This window comes from Lathyrus oleraceus, chromosome 7 (assembly GCF_024323335.1).
Source record: "Lathyrus oleraceus cultivar Zhongwan6 chromosome 7, CAAS_Psat_ZW6_1.0, whole genome shotgun sequence".
Taxonomy (NCBI): domain Eukaryota; kingdom Viridiplantae; phylum Streptophyta; class Magnoliopsida; order Fabales; family Fabaceae; genus Lathyrus; species Lathyrus oleraceus.
The window spans coordinates 335,850,541-335,870,792 of NC_066585.1; the positions used below are offsets into that span (position 1 = coordinate 335,850,541).

Below are 20,252 nucleotides of genomic sequence, written 5' to 3' on the forward strand. Positions count from 1 at the left end.
CCAATCTGAAGATGTTGTTGAATTCTTGAAGTTGATCAAGAGAAGTGATTACAAGGTTATGGATCAGCTGCATCAGACACCATCTAAGATTTTTATTTTGTCTCTACTATTTAACTCCCAAGCCTATAGGGGGGCTTTGTTGAAGGTGTTTTCCCAAGCTCATGTAACACAAATCATAAGAGTAAACCAGTTTGATGGGGTGGTTGCGAACATCACAACTTGCAATACTTTAAGCTTTAGTGGAGAAGAATTACCTGAAGATGGACAAAATCAGGACCGTGCTCTCCATATCTCAGTGAAGTGCAAAGATGATGCTTTGGCAAGAGTTTTGGTTGATATCAGATCTTCTTTAAATGTGATGCCAAAGATAATGCTTGCCAAGTTATCTTATCCAGGACCAGCTGTGAAGCCTAGTGCCTTGATAGTAAAAGCTTTTGATGGTTCCTGGAGAACCGTGATTGGAGAGGTAGAACTGCCCATATTGATTGGCCCTCACATATTCTCGATTACTTTCCAAATAATGGATATTAATCCAGCGTATAGCTGCTTATTGGGGCGTCCATGGATTCATGCTGCAGGGGAAGTTACCTCCATTTTACATCAGAAAATGAAGTTTGTAGTGGACAATAAATTGATCATCATTTCTGGAGTGGAGGACTTTGTGGTCAGTCACCTTTCATCCTTCAGGTATATCGAGGCTGATGAGGATGCTTTGGAAACTTCTTTCCAAGCTATTGAAATGGCCAACAACACTTTTGGGGAGATGAAGGACCCTGTTGGGAAAGCTTGTTCATCTTTCGCTTCTCTGAAAAGTGCAAGGTCTAGCATTGAAGGAGGAAACCTTGAAGGTTGGGGTCAACTTATTGATGTTCGTTAGAAGCATGATCGTTTTGGTCTGGGATATGTGCCTTCCTCCGTGAAAGAAGCGTGGGTCCCTACAAAGGACGAAACCCTAAGCATCCAGGAAGTATTCCTCAATACCGGATTCATCCATGGAGATCAGGTCAACGCGATTGAAGACAACACCGAAGATGAAGATAAGTCATGTTTGGTTTACCGGTGTGAGACAACTTTGAACAATTGGAAGGCAGTTGAGATCCCTAAAATTTTTCCTTTGTCAAAGTAATAATTGTTGTTTTTCCTTTCAAATCCTTAGCTCTTCCCAAGGCTAATGGATCGTGTTGTAGGGCCCCTTTTCATTTTCAAATAATCATTATCAGTGAATAAAAGGCATTTTGTAAAATTCTTATTATTCATTTATTTGCTTTCTCTTAAGAAAATGGCAATCTTTTCAAAAACAAATCTTTTTCCATTTGTGCATCTTTTATTTTTACTTTTCTAAAAAAAATCAATCATCCAAACATGCAGAATAAATCATAACCCCGTTGAATCCAATGACTCTACTCCTTATTATAACTTTGAATCCCCTATCTACCAAGCAGAAGAAGAGGGTGAGGAAGATTGTTACATCCCCGACGGATTGGCAAGGTTGCTCGAGCACGAGTCCAAAGCCCTTCAGCCACATGAAGAACCAGTGGAAACAATCAACCTTGGCACAGAGGAAGAGAAGAAAGAAGTCAAAGTCGGGACCACACTTGAAGCAAGCGTCAAAGAGAGATGGTTAAGCTGCTACAAGAATATGTGGATGTATTTGCATGGTCATACCAGGATATGCCAGGCCTAGACACCGACATCATTGAACACAAGCTTTCGCTTCAGCCAGACTGCCCGCCAGTAAAACAGAAACTCCGAAGAACAAGACCAGATATGGCTCTGAAGATTTGTGAAGAAGTCAAACGACAGTTTGACGCTAGTTTCCTCGCAGTAGCGAAGTACCCACAATGGGTAACTAATATTGTACCTATTCCTAAAAAGGATGGCAAGGTGAGGATGTGTGTTGACTATAGGGATCTAAACAAAGCTAGTCCAAAGGACGATTTCCCTCTACCACACATTGATACTCTAGTAGACAACACTGCAAGTTTTGATGTATTCTTCTTTATGGATGGATTTTCTGGATATAATCAAATCAAGATGGCTCCAGATGACATGGAGAAGACCACTTTTATTACCCCTTGGGGATCTTTTTGCTACAAGGTGATGCCTTTCGGTCTCAAAAATGTCGGGGCAACTTACCAAAGACCTATGGTCACTCTTTTCCATGATATGATACGCAAGGAGATAAAAGTCTACGCCGATGACATGATCGCTAAATCTCAGAATGAAGAAGATCATTTGAACCATCTGAAGAAGCTGTTTGAACGCTTCAGAAAGTTCAGACTACGATTAAACCCTGCAAAATGCACATTTGGGGTCCGTTCGGGAAAGTTGCTTGGTTTCATCGTTAGTCAAAGAGGTATCGAGGTAGACCGTGACAAGGTCCGAGCTATACAAGAAATGCATGCTCCACGCGCCGAGCGAGAAGTTAGAGGTTTCCTTGGACGTTTGAATTACATATCAAGGTTTATCTCACATATGACGGCCACGTGTGAGCCAATCTTCAAATTGCTTCAAAAAGATCAAGCTATTGAATGGAATTCTGATTGTCAAAGTGCTTTTGAGAAGATCCATCAATACTTGCAAGAGCCTCCTATTTTGATTCCACCTGTCCCAGGAAAGCCATTAATCATGTATCTGACTGTGCTTGAAGGGTCAATGGGATGCGTGATGGGGTAACATGATGAAACTAGTCAGAAAGAACATGCTATTTACTATCTGAGTAAAAAGTTTACTGATTGTAAAAGTCGATATTCGCTTTTGGAGAAGACTTGTTACGCGCTAGCATGGGCCGCTGGTCATTTGAGGCAGTATATGATTTGCCATACTACTTTGCTGATCTCGAAAATGGATCCAATAAAGTATATCTTTGACAAACCCGCCTTAATTGGAAGACTTTCCCGTTGGCAGATGCTCTTGTCAGAATACCACATCCAGTATGTAACCCAGAAAGCAATCAAGGGAAGTGTTTTAGCAGAGTATCTCGCTCACCAACCAGTTGAAGACTATCAGCCATTGAAGTTTGATTTCCTCGATGAGGATATAATGGTGATAAAGGATTGTGAGATCCCAGGCCCAGATGAAGGACCAGAACCAGGATCTCGATGGAAGCTCGCGTTCGATGGCTCCTCCAATTACAGTGGTCATGGTGTGGGAGCTGTTTTAATGAATCCAAATGGTGGCTTTACCCCTTTCATAACAAGGTTGTGCTTTGATTTTACGAATAATGTCGCAGAGCATGAAGCTTGTATCCTTGGTATTGAAGCTACAATTGACCTCCGAATCAAGATCCTTGAGGTGTATGGAGACTTAGCCTTAGTGATCTATCAGGTCAAAGGTGAATGGGTGACATGTGATGCAAATTTGATCCCGTATCGTGCTCATGTTGTAAAACTGATTGAATACTTTGACGATATCACTTTCTATCACATCCCAAGAGTAGAAAATCAAGTGGCTGACGCTTTGGCAACATTAACATCAATGTACCAAGTCAAATTCCGCAATGAAGCTCCAGTTTATCGAATAGAGCGAAGGGATGAGCATGCCTACTGTCAATCGATTAAAGAAGAAACTGATGGTAAACCATGGTTTCATGATATCAAGCGATATCTTCAAAGTCAAGAGTATTCAGAAGATGCTACGTTGTTGGATAAGAAAATGCTGAGGAGGTTGTCATCCAAATTCTTTTTCAGTAATGATGTGCTTTACAAGAGAAACCATGACATGGTTATGCTCAGACGCATGGATAGACACGAAGAAGACATGTTAATCAAGGAGATTCATGAAGGATCCTTTGGAACCCATGCTAATGGACATGCCATGGCCAAGAAAATTTTGAGAGCTGGCTATTACTGGTTGACCATGGAGTCTGATTGTTTCAGCTATGCTAGAAAATGTCATAAATGTCAGATTTATGCTGATAAAGTGCATGTACCGCCAACACTGCTGAATGTTTTAACATCGCCTTGGCCCTTCTCAATGTGGAGCATCGACATGATTGGTGTTATAGACCCTAAGGCTTACAATGGTCATCGCTTCATCCTGGTTTCCTTTGATTACTTTACTAAATGGGTGAAGGTTGCTTCGTACACCAATGTGACAAGACATGTGGTCGCTCGTTTTATCAAGAAGGAGATTATCTGCCGCTATGGAATCCCAAACAAGATCATCACCGACAACGGTTCAAACTTGAACAATAAGACAATGACAGAATTATGTGAGAGTTTCAAGATTGACCACCATAATTCTTCTCCATATCGCCCAAAGATGAACAGTGTTGTTGAAGATGCCAACAAAAACATCAAGAAGATCCTACAAAAGATGGTGAAAACTTATAAGGATTAGCACGAGATGCTACCCTTTGCTTTGCATGGATACCAGACCTCAGTCCGCACTTCAACAGGAGCAAACCCATTCTCCTGGATATATGGGATGGAAGCAGTTCTTCCAGTCGAAGTAGAGATACCATCAATGAGAATATTGATGGAGACCAAGTTAGATGAAGCTGAATGGATCCAGAACAGTTATGATCAACTTTACCTCATTGATGAGAAGCGTATGACCGCTCTGTTCCATGGACAATTGTACCAACAACGAATCAAGAAAGCTTTTGACAAGAAGGTCCGTCCTTGAGAGTTCAAGGAAGGGGATCTCATGCTCAAGAAGATCTTGCTAGTACACAAAGATTCACGTGGGAAGTGGACTCCCAACTATAAAGGCCCATACGTTGTAAAGAGAGCATACTCTCGAGGTGCTCTATTTCTCACAACTTTGGATGGAGAAGAGCTCATTCACCCTATGAACTCTGATGCAGTTAAAAGATACTATGCCTAACAAAACCCGCTAAGTCAAAAACCTAAAAGGGCGACTTAGGCAAAAATGGGTATCCCGGTGGATTGAAAACCCGAAAGGGCGGTCCAGGAAAAAGTTAGGGATAATAATAAAAATGGTAGCTCGCTAAGTTGAAAACTTGAAAGGGCGACTTAGGCAAGAAAAGAGCGTCCCGGTGGATTGAAAACCCGAAAGGGCGATCCAGGCAAAAATTAGGGACAAAAGGCATAGACTGCACCAATCGTCACGATCAACACAGAAGAGCCAAAGATGGAAGATCAATCTAGTTACTCCCTTCAGAAGCGAAGTCTCGTGGAGTCATTGTTATTAGGGATTGTAGTAGTCATTGTGATTCAATGTAAACCTTTTTCCCGTTGCCATTTTATGAATTTGTAACATTCCATGGAGCTACACCATTTGTGTGCTACCATTCTTGAATAAACACAAGTTTGCTTATAAATTTCTATCATTTGCTATTTTTCTTGATTTTCTTTGATATGCAAAATGCCATTTATTTGTTAATAATGAAATTTTGAACTTAAAAAGAATTTTTTAACATATTGAGAAACACGATTTTTGCTTTGACATGTGGAGATATTAAAAGGAAATCTTTCGTTTTTCCCCGCAAGTCTCAAGTTGCAGACTTCTTCTGGATAATCAACATATATCCCCAGAGAGCACGAATTTATCATTCTCCGAAAGGATTACTGAGCCAGTTTAACTGTTCAGCTTGATAGATCCCTTTGATGCGTCTATCATCGCTCCATTTGTTTGATTCGTCGGTGTTGAGGATTCAACACCTCCATAAAGCCTTCTTTAAACTCCCGATCTGCATGTTATCAGCATTTTCATATCATGATCATTCATACATCATGCATATAAGCCAAATAAAAATCATGCCTAGCCCGAAGTATACTTCGTGCTCATTTGCATAATCTCAGGTCTCGTGGTTGTTGTATCCCTTGACCTCTAAGTCCAGTTGTTACTGGCATCGTTTGTTAAGTCTGGTTGTTACCAGTGTCTTTGACCAAATCCATTTGTAACTGATATCTCTTTAAATCTGGTTGTCACCAATGTCTTTTATCAAGTCCAGTTGTAACGGGCGTCCCATTTCCAAATCTAGTTGTAACTGGTACCTTTTAAAGTCGGGTTGTAACCAGCGTTGTCTGCAAGTCCAATTGTTAGTGGCATTACCTCTCAAGTCCAGTTGTAACTAGCATTTTGTTTTCAAAATCCAATGGTAATTGGTACCAATAAGTATGGTCGTAACCAACATTTGTTTGCAAGTCCAATTGTTATTGGGATTACCTGTTCAGTCCAGTCGTAACTGGAGCTCAAATTTTGAAGACCAGTTGTAACTGTAAACTTTTAAAATCTAGATGTCACCAGCATCTTATCCAATTGTAATTGGTATCTCAAGCATAGTTGTAACTGACACTATGTTAAAGTCCATTTGTAAATGGTATTTTAAATCGTTATCACCACCTTTGTTTGCAAGTCCAATTGTTATTGGCATTTACCTGTTAAGTCCAGTTGTGACTGGCATCTGGTTTTCAAATCCAGTTGTTACTGGTACCCTTTCGAGCCGAGTTGTAACTGGAACCAATCTGTTTGAAGTTGGTTGTAACCTGCACTTACGATATAAGTCCAATGGTTGTTGGCACCTACAAAGAATTTTCCATCCTGTGAGCTCCATTATTTCCTCAAATTTGTCGTTTGGACCCTTTCATTGATAGGAACTTCCAGAATCTTTGATTGGATGATTTTCTTGTGAGAGGTCTTCAGATTTGTCAAAGATATTCAAGTTGTCACCAGGTCATGTATGAACTTGTTGATATACTCTCTTTGAATTTTCTGATGTTGCCAGATCATGTTTGAACCTGCTGTCGGAACTATTTTTGATATTCCCTAGCATTGTCAGGTCATGTATGAACCTGTTGCTGAACCTTTTATTCTAGTATTACCAGGTCATGTATGAACCTATTTTTGAATTTTTTTTCTTTGATTATTCCATGGTTTTCAGGTCATGTATGAACCTGTTGTGGAAATTTTCTTAAAATATTTGAGTTATTAGTAAGTTATGTGTGAACTTACTGACGAAATCTCTTGTATTCTAAGTGTCAGTTATCAACTTTCACTTTGAGTACTCCCCAGGGTGTGTCTGACTCTCTAGCGAGTTGTTTTACCCTATTTTGTCTGTTTCTCTGTGGGCCATCAGTATTCCCCACAAATTGGTTTGTCTGGTATAACATCTCTTGTTAAGGGTATCGTATCATATCGTAGCATTTTCATTTCAGGATCAAAATCCGGGTCTTCTTAGTATTTAATTATCTCCTCCTATGATCATATGAAGGGTGTCCTACTTCATATTCTCTGGTTGAAGATACTTAAATAGGGGCAACTGTCACACCCCGATTTTGACCCTGAATCGCCGATTCAACACATTCATCATAACCATTGCATTTCTACATAGCATAACATGCATTCCATACCGCATAATGCTTAGAGTATCAGTCGAAATATTTATTTTGGAATTACAGGCGAACCGGTTGAATTAATTGACAGATGTGCATCAAATCAGTAGACGCAATTTTTTAAAATCAAGCTTGCAGACATCGGTTTTATTAATCTACGTTTCGTCTAGTTTAATCTAGTATGCTCGAATTTTTGTTCGACTAATGTTTTGGCCACTTTTAAATCCGCTCGAGCCCGTTCAACCGGTCAGAAATTATTTCAAAATTAAAAGAAACGCTGTTTTTTTTTCAATAAGTATATTTCGCGCTGATCGTTGTGGTACAATCATTTTAATTTTTTGAGCACTTTTACGCCCGATTTTTTATTCATTTGTGACCCATTCATTTCCTTTTTTTTAGTCAAAATAATCAGGCCAATCAGTTAGAATTATTTGTGCATTTAGTTTGATTTTAGATTGAGCATTTTTATTTATCATATTTTATGTTTCAAAACAATTAATAAGAGAAACATATCTCTCATTTTTCCAACATAAGTGTGACGTGTGCCTCACCCAATAAAAAGATTTTTCCCATTTTCAAGAGGAGTCACAAATAGCTAGTGGGACTTTATTCACACCTTGAGACCACTTAATCTCCACGCGACTGCGGCTTTGGACTTTTTTCCAATTTCAAAAAACAATAAGAGCCAGCAGAGAAGAGGGGAAATGGTTTTTTTTTTGTCTTTTCTGTTAGGGACCACTCACGTGGCCAGCTGGATATCACCCGTTCACCTTAGGCGGCACTAGCAACGATTACACATTTTTCTTTGTTTTATAGTGGAAGGAGATACTAGAGAAGGAATAAATAAAAACATAAATTAGAAAAGGGGAGACCCCATTCATTCATCCCATTATTATTTTTGGGCATGCAAATAACAGAGGAGAAAAGAGTTTGTCCTATTCACTTTTAATAATAAAAAATCCTTCTTTTTTCATTCCATCGGTACCCAACAACCTCTCCAGTGGATTTTTTAAAAACAAAAACGCATACCATACTCCTTTCATTTTCCTACCTCCAAATACCCCACTCTTATTCCTCCGCCGTGCTACCGAAAAAGTATTTCCTACCACAACAGTAAACCCTTACTACCATGAGACCAAGCCTTCATAAACCTCATTTTTTCCTCTCTCAACCTTTGAACCCCTTGCGGTAAACAACAAAACGCAATACCTTCCGTTCAATTTTTTTTCTTTTTCAACTCAAATGTTTCTGGAGCATAAACTGGCCGTGTGAAAAAGTGAGCATTTCCATTTGCGTTTGCTTTCTGGGTTTATTGTTTTGTTTATATCCACTTATTTATTTTTTGTTTTCATTTGCTATGATCTTATTGTTTCTATTTATTTTGGTTTATTCTTTATTTATTTATTTATTTTATTTATTTATTGTTGGGCCTGAGGATGTAGATTTTTAGCCCATCTAGTAACATAGTAATGCATTGTTGTTTGTTTACTGGTTTATACATATTTTGTTTCTATCCACTTATTTATTTACGTTTCCATCCACTTATTTTGTTCATTTATTGGTTTATACAGTAACGTAATACAAATTATATTTTCTATACGTATTGCAATTATTATATATATATATATATATATATATATATATATATATATATATATATATATATATATATATATATATATATGTATAGATTATACTGTATATACTTAAAAAAAGGGTTTGTATATATTAATATTGTAATTTTCTTATATATTAATATTATTAATATAGTAAATCAATGATGTATATATATGGTGCATGTTCAATTCAATTTTAATTTTCCTTATTCTCGTTTATGCATTATAATCTATTTTAAATCATCTTTTAATCATCTTTTTACATAGTGCATGTTGACCTTTTATTATTATTATTATTATTATTCAAAATACAAAAACATGATAAAATTAAAAGGACAAAAAATAGCGGACTTAGAAGATTGTGGTTTCATCCCCATTTGATAAAAATGTATCCTACTCCCTATTATTGTAAATAATTCTACTCTTTACCTTTTTTATCTTTGTTTGATTATCTCTATCATGCATAAAAAAAAACTTTTTCAAAAGAACTAATACTCGATTACGAGTCATCTTCTACCATAAGTCGATCGCTTTTAAGCATCGCAACCAACTGCACGTAGCTTCCTAGATGCGCACACCACGCTTACTCTTAGGTCTTCTTACAATGATACGTTACTCTTGCACCTACACGCATGCATTGCTTGTTTGTTGATTGGGCTCGACTTATTTGTTTCACTATCTTGAATCCCCATTCGACCAAATGTACCCCCATTCCCATGGCATGTAATAATTTTACTGTTTTTATTTCTTTATTGCTTGATTGTTTAGCTAGTTACTAACACAAGAATAAAATCAATTTCTTTTCAAAAATATCAAAAATAATGACTCGATCCAACGTCGAGTATTTTCTCAATAAACAAATCCATCCATTTCTATTAATAAGTTTCTATCTATTCCATTTCTTTCAAACTGTGTCATTCAAATCTTTCTCAATCGCTCATCAAATGCTTGATCCGACATCAAGCCATTTTCATAATAAAAACTCAAAAATAATTAATTCCTATTTAACACTTTTCAATAAAAATGGAAATGGAACGTGGTGGATACCACGCACTCCTAAGACTAGGATTCGAGATGGATATCTCGCTTATCTTAGCTCTCGCCATCATCCAAAATTGTCAATGAGGTTTCTTCAAACCCTTTCTCAATTAAATTCAAAAACACTTAATTCTTATTAAAATACTTTTGCAAATAATATGGAAATGGAACGGGGTGGATACCATGCACTCCTTAGACTAGGATTCGAGATGGATATCTCGCCCATCCAAGTTCTCACCATTACTCAAAACACATTCAAACCAATCAAACCTTTTCTCTCCGTCGTGCGATTGACCCTTAAACCCTTTCTAAAACGAAAGGTATTTTGTTTCAATATTATGCAAAGCAATGTTTCATCCATTTGAACGTGTGAGCAAGCTTGTGACGTTGCCCGCGAATGATGATTTATAAATCCATTCGGCCGTGATGCAAACATCTCCTTCTCCACTTGTTTTGGGTAGTCCAACAATGTTTTCATCGATTGACACAAAGTAGATTTCGCTAAAATCGACCAACAAACAAACATTTTCTACCCAGAACTACGTAAGCCTTGAGTTCTTTATTGCACCGGAGATACGTAGGAGCAGGATTTGTAAATCTTGTCAGGCCCATTAATAAAAAATATAGCTTTAGCCTCCTTCTATTCTTTCTTTCCCACCTAATAACGTGAGAAGCCTAACATTACAAACTAACACTAACACGCATAACTAACCTAACGATTCTCATTGAGTATAACGGACGTGAGGGGTGCTAATACCTTCCCCTTGCGTAATCGACTCCCGAACCCTGATTTGGTTGCGACGACCATAATCATTTTCGTTCTTTCTTGGGTTTTATCGATATTTCCCCTTTCCTTTTAGGAATAAATAAAGTTCGGGTGTGACTCTGTTCAGCCCATCATTGCGAGCGTGTGATTCCGATTCGCTAGGTCGTGTTCTCACATTTTTTCGAGGTACGACAACAAGCAGAAAATACAATCCCTCACCTTATCCAACATTTAATATAACTAACTAGAAAATAGTCTTGGATCTTCCTAGCCTTCCGATCTTGCTGACGATCTCTTCTAAGAGAGCTATGCTTTCTTCGAACAGGGTGATCAATATTTCTTCCTACAACCTTGAAGTGGGGGCATATTGCTTGGTGGCACAATCTTCAATAGGTTTCAGCTTCTCCCTTATGGGTTTCACGCTTAAGATCATACTCATGGTGTTTACTCCCTACACATTTTACTATTGAGCATGGACCACAACCATCATCGCCCTCTTCAACCTAAACCTTATGATAACATCTTCACAATGTTTCCAGGTCTCCATAGGTACACTATTGATGTGGAGGCTTCAAAAATAGTGAAAGAGCATTCCCTTATTATTATATTGTATAAATAAGGGGTCTCTACCACAAGATACCATACGTTGATCATCTTTACAATTCCTTCAAACTCGAAGACAATTTTGAGGGCAATGTATCCATTTACTTGCACATATGAGACATGGAAAGCCCTTAGGTCTTTTGGTTTTGAGAAACCAAAAAGTGAACACTTGATGCCCTAAGGTTTTATGGGTCCAGTTTTATCCGTTCAAAAGCATCCCAATAAATATAATCAGGTGAACTACCTGATCAATAAGAACGCACTTGATTTCTCAATCGTCACAATGCATTGTTATCACCACATGATCATTATCATGGGGATGTTTTCCTAATTCACCCTTCTTAGAAAAGGTGATTTTGGATCCTTTGTATTTCTTCGGCCTTAGCTTGGTCTTGACTAGAGATTCTTCTACTTCCATAACATAGTGAGCATACCTATTTTGAGAGGAGTGAGTCTCTCTTTCCTTCGTGAAACCTATTGATATGGTATTGATGGTATGGAGGGAAATTCTATCCTCATCACCCCTATCCAACTCTTTGAACTTCCTAGACCCGAGGCTCCTACGGTGTCTCTCCCTTGACTTATGGATGTACCTGATGATTGGTGGAAACCATCCCAAACATACCACTTAAGATGACTTTCCAGGATAAGTCGTTTGATCTCCTTATACTTTTGGTACTAATCCACACAGTGGGGTCCTTTCATATTATAATATTTTCACTATCTTCCTGAATCCATCCCCATAATGTCATACTTAGGGGATAGAGGAGGAGCAATGTTGTGAGTATGCAAGACTTCTTATCAAATATGCTCCTGGAAGATATTAAATGGTGTGAATCTCTCTATAGGTCTGCCACTGTACATGAAGGTCACCCTATCTCTTATGGACAATGGGTAATTGCTATTCTGCTGTTGTTTTGATGAATCAAGAGATCCATATGCCCGCTTCTTGGTATCACTTGCCTTTTCCTCAAAATTACTCTCCTCATACTTAGTGAGCATTTAGCGTGCGTCACGACTTCTATCATGGATGCTGCCGGTTCCTGGACGAGTGATTCATTAAAGTGTCGAATCCTTCATCCATTTTTTAAAGCCCTTACAAACATCTCTCGTTAAAATAGGTGAAATAATTCTTGAAGTATCATGAAAATCCCTAATGGACATTGAACAAGCTGGTGGTGGCCATCTTCTTGTGCTTTCTTGCCTAGAATTAATGAGCTAGCTTCTTCACCAGCTTGTATAGCGGGTAACTAATAAGTTGAGTAAGCTCATAAATCTCCTTAGTACACCACCCCTCAAGGCACTGGAGAAGAATCTTTTAATTTAGAGAGTCTAAGGCTCCAATGATCACCATATGTGTGATATGGAGGCGACATGTTCCCGAGGGTCCCTTCTTCCATCAAACTTTGTGAGTAAGGGCGGCTTGAAGTTTTATGGTATGAGGGATCCCTAAATCTCATCAGAGATAGATTAGGGATACAAGATTTATGTCTCCTTCATAGGATCATTCTCTTATTGGAGTTGTTGGAGGTGGAAGACATCACTCTCCAACGCCTCGTTGTGGCGACAGAAATCATCCATAACATCACTCATATATGATATAGGCTCACAATCACTATTAGAGCTACTGTCGACGGAAGTATTGGCTCGTCTAGTCACAATACCGACGAAGGTGATAGAGGGGTCCTAGGAATTGATTGTTGGTTACGGGTGTAGCCCATGTCTATTTTACCAGGCTCTAGAATGAGCTCCAATTGTACTTGATAAAAAGTACAGTGAAGGAATATCCGTGTGTTTTAAGGGTTGTCTAAGTGCTTAGGGTATTTAACTCGTTAAGGGCTAGCTCTCGTAAGTTTATGACAAACTTTGTATATAATTTCCTTTGTAAAAGATGAAGATACCTTCTCAATCTTAAGGATGAGGTATTTATAGAAACTTCTTGGTTGGGGCTAGAGAGCAGACTACCCTAGCTCCATGACTAGGAAACATAACAAAAACGAGATTCATTCCCCATAGAATCAAGGGAAAATGTTTATCCTTCCTTGACTCATCCTTGATAAATTGTTGCTAGGACACATCATCTTCCACATTTATTAAGTAAGTAGATAATGAGAGTTAGTTCAGGAGGCCTAAGCCCAATTGGGCGATTTCTCACCCGGATCCAGGCATTCTCATCCACGTATTAGGAGATCTACCCGCATGCGCTAGGCACCTGATCAATATTGAGGCGATACGCTTTCATATTGTATTTGTGGTCCTTCCTTCTTATAGTCAAATAATACTATTGTAAGACCCCAATTTCGACCCTAAAACCCCTCATGCAATTTCATCATAAGCATTAGCATTGGGATCATACCCTGACGTCCTCCTTACCCCTCTTTCATTGGGTTTTTTTGGGAGAGATCACCAAGCACCACGTGATTGTATCATACTTGTATATTATCATTTTTTTTACTAACCAAAATACCAAAAATGTGTTTGTACATTTGCCTAACTCTTTTGTAAGTAGGGCATGATCACCATTGATCTATCAAGTTCACATATAGGGTTTAAGACCCTCATGGCTAAGAGCACTAACCAAGGAATGATCCACATTGTCTCTAAGCATCATATATGAGTCCCAATGATCTTTACATGTTAGTTTGATCAATATTTCTTCAAGAGTTTGGAATTGATTTGTCTTGGAAACCCTAGTTCATCTGGGTATCTTGAGTAACTTCTTCAACAAGCTTCTTCACCAATTGATAAAATTTCTCAAGATACACTTTAAAATTCATCATCTTATGCATATATGATCTACCATGATCCTAAAAGTCAAGAGAATTGCATGTTAGCAAGTTGGTTGATGGTGGTTGGCCAGATGAATTCATCTAATAAAAAGTGGGTCTCCCTAGACCCTATCTCCTACAATTTGCATCATATGAAAATGATTACAAGAGCAACGTTACTCTAAATGATATTACAAACAACTTTAATGTTGAGGTCTAGAGCTAATTTTGCTTGTAAAGTCATTTTCTATGTTGAAACATTATAGGCCATTTTGTCTAAACCCTAATTTGAGAGTCAACTTCCCAAGGCCATGACTTGCTCATTTTTTATGAGATGAAAGATTTCCAAGTTGCACAATCAAATTCGAGGTGTCTACTTCAACTTTTATGTTTGGAGTGAGAGCTAAATCAACTTTTATGAGCATGTGATATGAGGATACATTATAGGTCATTTTGGACCAATATCATTGAACAAGTGATTTTCCTCAACTTCAAAAATGCATAACTCACTCATTCTAAATCTAAATGATGTCAAATTGGTAACCATTTTGAAGGTATTTAAAAAATCTACAACTTTAGGAAGACACTTTTCTCATTAGGAGCTCACATAAAAAGTTAAGCAAGGTGGAATGATGAAGTATGTGACTTGACACTTAGAAAAAATTTCAACATGTTAAAATTTACAAATTTCCACCTCAAAATTCACCATGATACAAGTTCCAAATGGAAAAGTGTTCAACATAAGACTTGTTCCTCTTAATCTAAGCTTTCCAAAGAGTCCTAACTCATTCATTTTGGACAAGGTTGGATAGGGTTGCGCATGATGTTAACAGGCCTGCATCAGTTGGAAAAATCAAATATTCAATTGATCACATAAGCTTGCCTTGCCATTCAAGCTTGTTTAAAACCTCGGTACAATTGATTTTGTACTTAATTGCATTGCTTCATGGGCCTGTACACGCCCATGAAAGCATGAACATGGCATTGCTAAATTTGGACAAAATTTCAAGTGTGCAAATAACATTCCATTTTGCTATAAATAGAGGCCCTCTGTGCTCATTTCCAAGGACCCTTGCGTGCTAGCTTTGCCTCCACTCTTCAAACCCTCAGATTTGAAAGGAAAATCTGAGAATTTTTATTTGAAAATTGAGTTTGAATCTCACTGTTTGGAGATTCAAAAACTCCATGATCCAAAGCTTTGTACCAATCCTAAGCCACTTCTGCAATCTATTGGAGCAAGATCAAACACGAATTGAAGCAAGAGAGATCAAGTTCTACACATCATTGAAGGTATTTTCCAGATTTTTTCTTCTCTTCGATTCTCACTCAATTCTCATCAATTCTCTTGGATCTTTGGTTGTCTAAATTCCTACCAATGTAGGCAAAAAGATTGAGTTGCTTTGAGGTCAAATCGAAGCAACTCAGTTGACACACCTCAAAATTCAACTCCACATATCTCTCAATATATTTAGAGTTAGTTAAAATTGAGGTGATATTCGTGATCTACGCCATTTTATCTTTCAGATCCTGTCCTCTTTTTTCATTTAAGTCATGGTGATGTTTGAACCAGTCCGGCCAGGGTCATTGGAGAAGATGACCGGCCTTTGACTCCGGCAGTGATGTGGCACAATTCAGAACCATTGATTTGGTTTAAAATGTTTTAATCATAAGCGTTGGTTTGGATGACCATTGTTGTGGAGCGCTGACTAAGGACTATCGTGGATTGCGCGTTTCAGACCACTTGATTTACCACCTCAATTAATGAGGGAGATCAAGTGGTCCACGTTTTTTTGATTTTTTTATTTTAGTTTGTATTCCTTTGATTTTCATTAATTCATATTAATTTTAATATTGATCCAAAAAATATGAGAGTTTCACCAATTTTTTTAAAATAAAATCCTCTTTTATATTTTGAATTAAAATTGTTTTTTGGATCATTATTAATATTTTTCATGATTTAATTGATTGTGTGAATATTTTTAATTGTTTAAAAATACTTTAAGTTTCCAAAAATTCTGAAATTTTTTCTCCAAAGTCCTTTGACCTTGTTTGGCCTATGATAAATCTCATGGCTATTTCTTTGGTGTTTTGATGAGGTTTTAGGAAATTGACCAACCATTTTTAATTTAATGTATTATTTTTGGTATTTTTAATTGAATAAATGCCAAATAAATTGTGTAGAGCCATTTTGATTGACTTTGTAAGTTTGACTTGTGTTGTTGGGCATTGGTCAAGGTTGATTTGACTTTGTTAAGTTAAGATCATTGGATTTAGGGGATTGATGGAATGTGCATTCCATCTCCCAAAATGAATGAATGATGTTAATTTGGTAAAAGTCCTCCTTTGTCCAATTTGAGTTTGATCTAATTCTCCTCCCTCTTCATCTCATTCCCCTTCTTTATGCATTCATGTCATGGACCTATGATATCTCAATATCCTAAGGCTAGTTGATTGCAAAATCAACATAAATATGGATGATATTAGGCACCCACTTTTGCATATTCTTTTTGTGTGTGGTATGTTTCATGAGTATAGTTCATTATACTATGTCTCTAACATGCATTAACACCAAAATTTTATTGTCCTTCCTCAAATAGTTGTGACTTCTACATAAGTCCAATTACGATTGCTTAATATAGTGCTAAATTTTTGACACAAAAGGCATATCATTCTAGTTAGTGAGATTGTAAGTCTCCCCTCTTTCATGGTATTGTGTGGAAACTTGGCCTTTTTTCCTTCCTTTGGAAGATGTTTTAGTTCAAGGGTCCATGTTTGTGATAAGTAGGTTGAGTGTTCTCCAAAGAATTACTTAAAAAGAAAAGCAAAAGCAATACTAACTTCTAACTCATTAACAACTAACATTTAATTTCAAGTCATTTACTTTTAATGCACTTTATTTTTAAGCCTTATTCATTTGCCATTATTCATACCATTCTAATTGTTTATGTTAATGTCATTTTTTACTTTGCCCACTTGGACCATATTTTATGATATATTCTGTTTGTGTTTGTTTATGTGGTCTTTGACCATTAATGTACATAATAAGAACAAAACCCCTAAAAACTATCTTGTGTGGACTGTTGGTTTGATCTGAGACAATTGGACTTAGAATTTAGGCAACACTCCCTATACAAAGGACTTAGCCAATGCCAACTTTTATGTAACCAAGTGCTTGTGATTTGAAACTTCATATGATACACCATTGAAGATTCATTTGAGTTCATCTGCAACATGATCATTGTGAAGCTGTTATTCTGAACATGTGACTTATGGCATCTTGAGATTCACCTGCTACTTGGGCAAATTTGAAGAAGATCATGGAGTTGCTAAGCTTGGATGGGGTTATCTTTATTTGATGCATTGCTCTTCAAGTTGATATTTTGGGCATTGTTTGCTGCTTGACTCTAAAGTCCAACGGAATTGTGGGTTTCTATATGACATTCTTGTCTATTGGATTGCAGCTCATTGGTCAGATCATTTCAACTCTCAACTTTTAAATTTACGCTTAGGATTAGTCTCTTCATCTTCTCCCCACTTCTTAAATTTCAAAATCTCTCCCTTCTTTAAAAAAAACTTATTTGCTTGTGTTTGTGTTTTCTAAACCTAGACCATATTGCAAACTAGAAACTTTTGCCCTATGCCATTTCATTTTTAAACTTCTTTTCTTAATCAAACTTGTAAATAGACTTAACTATACTTGACTTAAAATTTTCAAAATCCAAAAAGAACTAACACTCATTCAAACCATTTTAGGCCTTTGTGTCTTTCAAACCTAATTTTTGTTAAAATCAATGCATCCACTTTGAAATTTATACCACGAACTATGAGGTTTTGATCCCTCATTTTTATGTTGGTACGTAGGCACAAGTCCGAAGGTCTTGTCAAACACAAAAATATAATTAATGAATTCTTTTCTCATCCTCCCATTCTATTTATTTGCAAACATCATTTGTACAAAAACACATATGCACACAAGAAAGGGCTCCCTAGGAGTACCTAAGACACTTTGGATGCTAACACCTTCCCTCTGTGTAACCAACCCCCTTACCTGTAATCTCTGACATTTTATTAGTTTTGATTTGAAAACTTCTTATTTATGAGTTTTGTTCATACTTTTCCCTTTTCCCTTGGAAACAATAAAAGCACGGTGGCGACTCTTGTTATTTATGTCTTGCTTATCCATAACTTGATGATCATGAATTTACCGCTACAACTATCCCATTACATAATAAAATACCACACTGAGGAGGATGTGGTGTCCATGATTAAGGTCGATCTATAAGAATTCTCATTCTATTTTTTTTCTTCCATCAAACTCCACTAAGAAAAATTCACTAACAATATAGAAAGTTTGAAGCGGAAAAAAATGTCATAGAAAAGGTTTGAGACTGTTAAAAATGGAAGAATCAATTTTCATCAAACGAGGAGAAAATAGTAAGAAGGATGAAAAATGCATCAAACATATAATTATCAACCTTATAAATGTATGAGTAGGTTCAAAGTCGACCCGAGAGAAACAAAAAATGAGGAGAAAATAGTAAGAAAGAGGGAAAATACCTCAAGCATATAACTGTCAACGTTACAAATGTATGAGAAGCTTCAAAGTCGATTAGAGAGAAACAAAAAAACGAGGGGAAAACAAAAAGAAAGAGGAAAAATGCCTCAAACATATAACCATCAACCTTACAGATGTATGAGCAGGTTAAAAAATGATATGGGAGAAACAAAGGGCATAGAAAAATAAAAGAAGAAGATTGATGAGATACTAAGTAAAGTAGATCGTAATATATTGACACAATTATGGTAGATCCTGAAAATCAGGATATCAAATTATTATGTATCTCATTAAACTTAGACTTAGTGTTAAGTAGTGTTTTAAAAATCAAATTGGTCATCATATCGGGGAAGATACTGGGTCACTGGTTTATTAGTCGAACCACATGGTTAATCTGGACTAAATCGAATAACTCGGTTGAATAAAGCGGTCGGTCTATATAATAAAACTATATAGTTATTAAACTGATCGAACTGAATGACCCGATCTCTAAAAACAACACCTACAAAATTCTAAAATTTCAAAATATCATAATTTTACAAGTTCATTTTTTAAATTTAAATTCTAATCATAATCATCACACACAACAAAATACAAATTCAAAAAAGAAATTGAACAAAGTTTAATTGTAATATCAATGGAATAACAAAATAATTAGATATATCTAATAAATTTAATTTAAAGGAGAGAAAATTGTTCCAAATAAATTTTAAACAAAGTCTATTTATGTTTTTTTTAATTATAAAAAAGCCATCATTTTGTCTGAGAAAAAAAATAAGCATTTCACCCGTCAATTTTTCAAAATCACTGATTTTTCGATTTTTATCGATTTTGTCTAATTCTAGCCGGTTTTCATTGGTTCAATAACTGATCCGATCCAATAATTAGATCATACTAATAACCCCTTCAATACTCGATTCAACTGGTATAACCAATCAATTCTCTTTGATTTTTAAAACAATGATGTTGGTGTCAGGTCTAAAATAATATAAACTAGATTCATGAGTAAGAAATAGAGGATCAACAAGCACGTAGATAATAGGATTTGAACTAAATAAATAAATAAATCTAAATAATATTATTTCTTCCCTTTTTCATTGTCATCATCTTAGAATACAAAATCCATAACAACAGGGTTCTAAAAATAAAAATAAAAAATAAAAATATTCTTGAATTCCCAAACTATAACTAAATGAAAGCTCATAGAAATTTCTAGCAAGAGACTTTGTACACATCTCTTAACCACATGCACATGTCCCGCTTATACCAGATGGAGTTTCCAACATAAAACACTTCGGTTTTAAAGGAAATGGACACATATTTTTTGGACAATCAGAATCGCGAGTACATTTATTAAGCGCTGCAATGAATAATAATAATAAAATAAGTTATTAAAATGAGATAAAATATTACGTAGAAAGTAAATAAAAAAATTTAAAAAACTGTTAAAAATTATAGTTACTGTCAGTCTTCATTGCAAGAAGAATTTGGCAAAGAAAGATGATGATAACATAAATTTTTTTTACAAGTTCACCCATAGTTTCTCCTCTTTGCATGCAAGTTTTATTATGTGGTTTTTATCTCTTTATAAAGTTTATTCTCTTT

The 20,252-nt window shown here is 36.4% G+C and overlaps 1 protein-coding gene across 1 annotated transcript; it reads left to right on the forward strand.

Moving 5' to 3' along the window:
• The first annotated feature begins 2,145 nt into the window (after positions 1–2,145).
• On the forward strand, positions 2,146–6,901 carry LOC127103684 (uncharacterized). The gene is made up of 3 exons (XM_051040924.1): positions 2,146–2,462; positions 2,745–3,696; positions 6,851–6,901. Exons 1-3 carry the CDS (start codon positions 2,146–2,148, stop codon positions 6,899–6,901), a joined length of 1,320 nt encoding a protein of 439 aa, XP_050896881.1.
• Positions 6,902–20,252: the final 13,351 nt, after the last annotated feature.

What these genes read in the sequence shown, in the direction of transcription:
- LOC127103684 (XM_051040924.1), top strand. Translation starts at nt 2,146, where the DNA reads ATGGTCACTCTTTTCCATGATATGATACGCAAGGAGATAAAAGTCTAC. An exon ending in CGTTTGAATTACATATCAAG is followed by an intron (nt 2,463 to 2,744) that starts GTTTATCTCACA and finishes TGATTGTAAAAG; the next exon opens with TCGATATTCGCTTTTGGAGA. An exon ending in AATTCTTTTTCAGTAATGAT is followed by an intron (nt 3,697 to 6,850) that starts GTGCTTTACAAG and finishes CATGGTTTTCAG; the next exon opens with GTCATGTATGAACCTGTTGT.